The 6,000-nt window shown below is 52.5% G+C and overlaps 1 protein-coding gene across 2 annotated transcripts in view; it reads right to left on the minus strand.

The window, feature by feature from the left end:
* The window catches only part of Adcy9 (adenylate cyclase 9), a 119,953-nt gene extending 116,480 nt beyond the window's left edge, over nucleotides 1-3,473 (minus strand). The window contains exons 1-2 of one of the 2 annotated variants that reach the window (XM_038325774.1): nucleotides 3,123-3,473; nucleotides 1,203-2,938 (exon numbers count right to left, since the gene is read on the minus strand). In XM_038325774.1, the coding sequence (XP_038181702.1) occupies nucleotides 1,203-2,895 (1,693 nt within the window). In that variant the 5' untranslated portion in view covers nucleotides 2,896-2,938; nucleotides 3,123-3,473. The remainder of the gene's footprint in view (nucleotides 1-1,202; nucleotides 2,939-3,122) is intronic. The other variant, XM_038325775.1, reaches the window with a different exon arrangement.
* Between the last annotated feature and the right edge of the window lie 2,527 nt (nucleotides 3,474-6,000).

The following is a 6,000-nucleotide window of genomic DNA, read 5'->3' on the forward strand; positions in this document are numbered from 1 at the left end:
AGTACTTTCTGATTTAAGCTACTCCCTTGCCCCCCCCCCCCGCTTCCTCCCCATCTGACTTAAACCATCTTCTCCTCCCCTGGTTCCCTCTCCTGGGGCTTTTAATTGTGTAATTATGCGGCATTTGGGCACCACAAAACACAAAAGAGCTTTGATGTAGCTTTTCAAAATCAATGTTCATTCTCTATATACTTGTAAAATAAATGTTCCCTCAATCCTGAAGATTTATAGCAAAACATGGGAACTTTTTAAAATTGCAGGGAATGGGGCAAAGAAATGTAGTACATTACTGAGAATCCTGGTATTAGGTCCCATCAATCTATACACCCATTTTCCAGATCTCAAAATATATATATATATATATATATATATATATATATATATATGAAAATAAAGTAAAATAAGACACAGCCCAGCAAAAATACCAAGGACAGTAAGGATCCTGAGACTAAGGCAAGCAGCCAGATGCAAATCTGAGGGAGTAGGGGAGACATAAGTACTCCTCTTCCAAACCACCTGGTACCTTATGGAGTTCTGTGTTCTGAAATCTGGACTGTATAAAGCAAAACAGGTATCACAGTAACAAAGCACTGAATGCAAGTTGAAAGACAGAAATGAAAACTTGACAGGAGAGAGCGAGACTGAGACTGGCCGATTCAGGCAAAAGGTCGTGTGTACTGACAAGTATGTATGTCTAACTTTCCAGTAGCCTGCAGATCAGCCAGCTTCCTACCCCCATTTTATCCCTAAGTAAAGCAAGGAAAAGGCCTGGAGAGGAAAAGGGACTTGGGGTTCACCGTTTTGTCAAAGGAGACAGGAAATCATCTGCATGGGATTTAAGGGCAATTTCTTTAAGTGCTAAAAAGTTCCCACTTCCAAAGGGCTCCGATACCCTCAGACTCACTGGGCTTTCCACCAGAATTCAGAGACAGCAACAGCCAAGTGGAGGACGTGGGTTTTCAAAGTTCTGCTTCCTTCTAAGGTCTCATGTAGGTCAGCACTGTCTCCGTGTCCGCATGCAGTATGACTAGGTCTGCCACGGCTGACTCACTAGAACACAGGCATGCTGATTCCCCCAGTCAGGTGTTCTGAGACAGCCAGCTGCCTCCAGACACTAACCCTGGGGCGAGCCTTTCCACTGCTGCTATCACTATCAAACAGAAACAGGATGGGGGAGGGAGGTGACAAAGAAAAGCACATACCTTTCAGCTGGTCGGCGACCACGCTCTGGCCAAGGCGTTCAGTAACTCTCCCATCTTCCATTTCATACCTGTCGTCTAAGTATTTTGCAGTGGCCTCGGATATGTGAACTTTGCCAGCCACTCCCAGCTGCTCCATGAGATTAGCCAAGTTCACGTCATTAGACCACACATCGAATTTAAACCTCCTCATGCCCAGGATACCACATAAGACAGTCCCTGTGTGAACCCCGACACGCATGTTCACCATCTCTTTCTTCTCCTGGCAGAACTGCTCGATGGCTTTTATCATGCCTAAGCCCATCTCAATGCAGCAGTAGGCATGGTCTGCGCGGGGCTCCGGACAGCCTGCCACACAGTAGTAACAGTCTCCCAGGGTGCTGATCTTCTCGCACTTGGTCTCCTCACACAGCCGATCGAAGCGACCAAACAGATCGTTGAGGAGACCTACCAAGGCATGAGCGGATTTGTTGGCACTCATTTTGGTGAAGCCCACAATGTCTGCAAATAAAATACTGACCTCTTCGATCTGCTGCATCTTAAAAGGGCGGAACGCTATAGGTGCTTTCTGTATGGAGGATTTCTTCTTCCTGTTCTTGGGACTGGAGGTGGTGTGCCTCTTGACAGAATTCTCACTCTCTTCGTCCCCTTGTTTCATTAAGTCATCAGCTATGATTCTTGGCATCACAGAATGAATCATCCTCTCTTTGAGGGCTTTCTCTACTTCCAGATCTTTGCCGTGCATAATGGACTGTCCCACCTTGAGGAAGGTGCTCCTGGACCTCACCTGAGACATGACAAACAGATGGATCCCGATGGCGTGGATGCACACGTGGAGCAGGGCTCTGCTCAGCAGCTCCCAGTGCAGGGCCCCAGGTCCCGGGGAGGGGAAGCAGTCTTCATTTCGGAAATGATACCCGAAGGTCTCGAAAAGGACAGAATAGGTCACCCCCAAAAACAAGCTCAGGTACAGAGGTAAGTGCATGACCGTGTAGAGTAGAAAGAGCACTTCAATGCACATGGAGAAGCTCCCCACTTGAGATAAGCAAGTGTCCACCGCCTTGGCTGTGAGCGTTTGATTGGAGCTGTCAACACGTCCTGACAGAGGTGTCCAAACCTGAAACTGCGCAGCCAGGGTCAGGGCGAACACCAGCAGGGTGAGAGCCAGCGAGGTCCACGCATAATGCCGGGCGTACAGCTTGGTAAAAGTAAACAGGAAAAAGCCCACACACACCACCAGGAAGCACAGAGCCGGGACCACCATGATAATCACTTTGGATCTCATGTGGACAGCGAAGTAGATGCTCCAGAGAAGGCAGGCGAAGCCCACATAGAAGAGTGCGTACCGGAAGCGGCGCTGGGTCTGCGGGAAGCAGCGCTCCAGACAGGCCTCCTCCAGGTTCACGGAGTCGAATTTGGGGTCCCACCACCGGCTGGAGGCCCTCTCGAACAGCTGGGGCAGTTTCTTCTGCCTGCGCAGGCGACCCCCGCCGCCCATCCGCCGGGGAAGCCCCCCGGAGTCTCCCGAGCTGCTACAGCTGGACGAGATGCTGTACTTGCAGTGCTTCGGGTGGGTGTTGGAGGACAGCTGCTTAGGGTTGATCTTGACCCTCACGCTGTTGCTGTCTCCGCTTGAGTCGCAGCTCACCTCGGTGCTATGGTGATGCAGCAGCTGCTGGTGGGGTGAGGAAGCCATGTTGCCGAGCTCTTGGAACCTTTCCCGACCGGGTCAGAGGTACCTGCGGGCAAAACCAGCAGAATTTGAGCGGCCTTACTACACACACTCCTGGAGGGCCACGCGACCCGTGCTTGTCGCTAGTGCGAGCTCTGGCGAGCCACTTGGGAAGGCACCATATGCTCACGAAAACTGCCCATACAGGCGAAAAAAAGCGCCAAGGCGAGCCAGAAGCGCTCGGGCCGTACCTGGTGCTCCCGGGGTTCCCGTGCCTCGGCGGCGCTGAGTCTTGAGTCCCGGGCGCGCTGCGCTGCGCTCCCCTCGGGCGCTGTCGCCCGCTGTTGGCCTCTAGCCGCGCGCCTCCAACTGCGGCTCCAGAGGGAAGTTCAGACCTTGAGCGCTCGGGGCACCGGGAGCAGCTTTCGCAAAAACAACTCGGCCGGAGGCGAGCAGCGCTTCATCCTGCCGCAGAGGCGCCCGGTGCGTCAAAGCGCGCGGGCCGACCTGCGGCTCCTGCCGCGTCCCGTCCCCGTGCCGCGGAGCACCAGCGGGCTACTCTGGCCCGCGCCCCCGCCCGCGAGCTGGCGGAGCTCGAGGGCCGCCCGTCTGAGCGGCCGGTCTAGCAGGGCCTGCTGCCCGCAGCCGAACGCGCCGCACCCCCGCCCAGGGCCGAGCTCGGAGCGCTGCGCGGGCCCCTCCGAGGACCGCGGTGCGGGCTGCCGCAGAGCCCGACTCCCGCGACGCCGGCCGGCCCGCACGCCGGTCGCCCGCACGCCGCGCCCACGCCCCAGGGGCCCTGTCGGAGCTACAGATGCCGCTGCGGCTGCGCCCGCAGCCAGCCCTCCCGCAGCCGCTGCCTCATGTCGGAAGAGCAGCCGCCGCCGCCGCCGCCACCATCTCCGGCCCCCTCCCCCTCCCGCTGTCACTGACAGACGCGCGCCCGCGCCGCTCCCCTCCTCGCCGCAGCGCGCACGCGCGACCCGCGCACGCCACCGCCGGCTCCGGGCCACGCGCACAGGCAGCGCGCCGCCCCGCCTAGGAGCGCGCGCCAGGCTCGGGGCTGCAGTGGGGCGGGGCGGGGCGGGGCGGACTCGCTCTGGGCTCCGCCCTCCGCCCCGAGCCGCTCGGCGCCTGAGCCGCCTGATCTGGGCACCTCTCATCCTTCTTTTGAACAACTGCTCTTCCCTCTCAGCAAGGGAAACTAAAAGAAGTCAGTTTCCCACGAACAAGTTCTACCCTGGTCCGTGTAAACTCTGCCCCGAATAAACACAATCCTGTCCTAGCTACCACACAGTACAGTGCTTTCCTCTCAATCACAGGGCACTTTTTCTTCCCTCCCCTACCTCCCAGGCCCATCCTAGGAGTCCGCACCAGTCTCACTGTGGAGTTAGGAAACAGGAAAGTAAAATATGAACTATCTATACAATGGAATATTATTCGACTATAAAAAATAATGAAGTATACTCACTACAACCTCTGAAACACGCTAAGTGAAAGAAACCAAACACAAAAGGCCACATGTTGTATGACTAAATTAAAGTAAAATGTCTAGAGCAAGCAAATCCGCAGAGACAGGTGGTGAATTCCAGCGCTTGCTTGAAGAATTAGATACTGACGACACTACCAAGCCTGGGTTTCCTTTGGGGTGATGGAAAAGTCTGGCTCTAGTGGGAACACAACACCCTGAATTCCATAGTGGTTACATGTCATGAATGTACTAGTGCCTTTGAATTGTTTTAATAAGTTAGAATTGCAGAAATGATAAATTTTATGTTGTGTGTATTGCACCACAATAAACAAATGAGGATTTTTAAAAGTAAATGTGTCCTTGTTGATATATGCCAACCCAAAATGCAAAATTTCCACCTACCTATGAAAAAGCATCTGAGGAAGGAACTTAATCTGAGACATTCCCCCACAACAAAATTGCCCAGTGCTCTTCAACAATGCCAGGGTCACAAAACACAAAGCCTCAGGTATTGTCATAAGTTAGGAATGGTCACTAAGGGGAAAAGTAGAACAGGAAAAGGCAGTAAGCAGGCAGCCGGTGAGACGGGCAGTTTATTCAGTGCATTCCGCTGTCCTGGGGTTACCTAAGATGTTAGCATTAGCGGAAGCTGGAGGTAGACTTACAAGGGAACGCCCTAGTATTTTTACAACTTTTTTCCTAACTCTGAAATTATTTCAGAATATAGCTAAAGATAAAGATGAATGCTTTTATCTATGTGCCTTATGTATCTGAGGTTTGGAAAATGAGTACACAGCAAAAGCTAGCAGTAACAGTGGTCAGCTAACCCTGACCTAGTGTTGAAGTGCCCGAGACCAACAGACACTTTCCATAGTCACCTGTTTGTTCTTGACCACAGCCCTCTGAGGAAGATATTATTGCCTCTCATTTAGAGACATGAGATCAGGGACTGAAAAGTAACATGCCCAAATTCTTACAAAGGGCAATAATACGTCCATATTCAAAACCAGACCTCATACTTCGGAAGCCATGACACTCTTGAACCTCACTGTGGCCCAGCTTGGGCCCTGCCTATCTCCTTCCTCAGCCCACATTGTGAGAGACCCTTGGAGACAGATTCAACCATTTCCGTACTCTCCCTCAATACATTGCTGCCCTCACTTTCTGGTCTCCCTAAACCAGTGGTTCTCAACCTGTGGGTCGAATGACCTTTTCACTGGGGTCGCCTAAAACTATCAGAAAACAGAGATATTTACATTAAGATTCATAACAGTAGCGAAATTACAGTTATGAAGAAGCAGTGACAAAATAATTTTATGGTTGGGGGTCACCACAGCATGAGGAACTGTACTGAAGGGTCGCAGCATTAGGAAGGTTGAGAACCAATGCTTTAAACAATGGAGAAGTTCACCTGTCTGCACTTTTCCTTGCCTCCCACAAGCCATTTTAATCCACCCACCATTTGTGGCAACTTTCAGATTCCTGAATTCCCCCTGCCAGGTTGTTAGACGTGGGTAATGAGCATACTTGTGTCTTTCCTTCTCCCTTTTATCTCTCGGGAAGCAGCGAGACTGCATTCCCTGATGATGAAACTTCTGCTGAAACCTACGAGCTGCCAGAGATGTCCTGCCCTCCAGGACAGGGTGTGGATCTTCCTG

This window comes from Arvicola amphibius, chromosome 4 (genome assembly GCF_903992535.2).
Source record: "Arvicola amphibius chromosome 4, mArvAmp1.2, whole genome shotgun sequence".
In the NCBI taxonomy this organism is placed as follows: Eukaryota; Metazoa; Chordata; class Mammalia; order Rodentia; family Cricetidae; genus Arvicola; species Arvicola amphibius.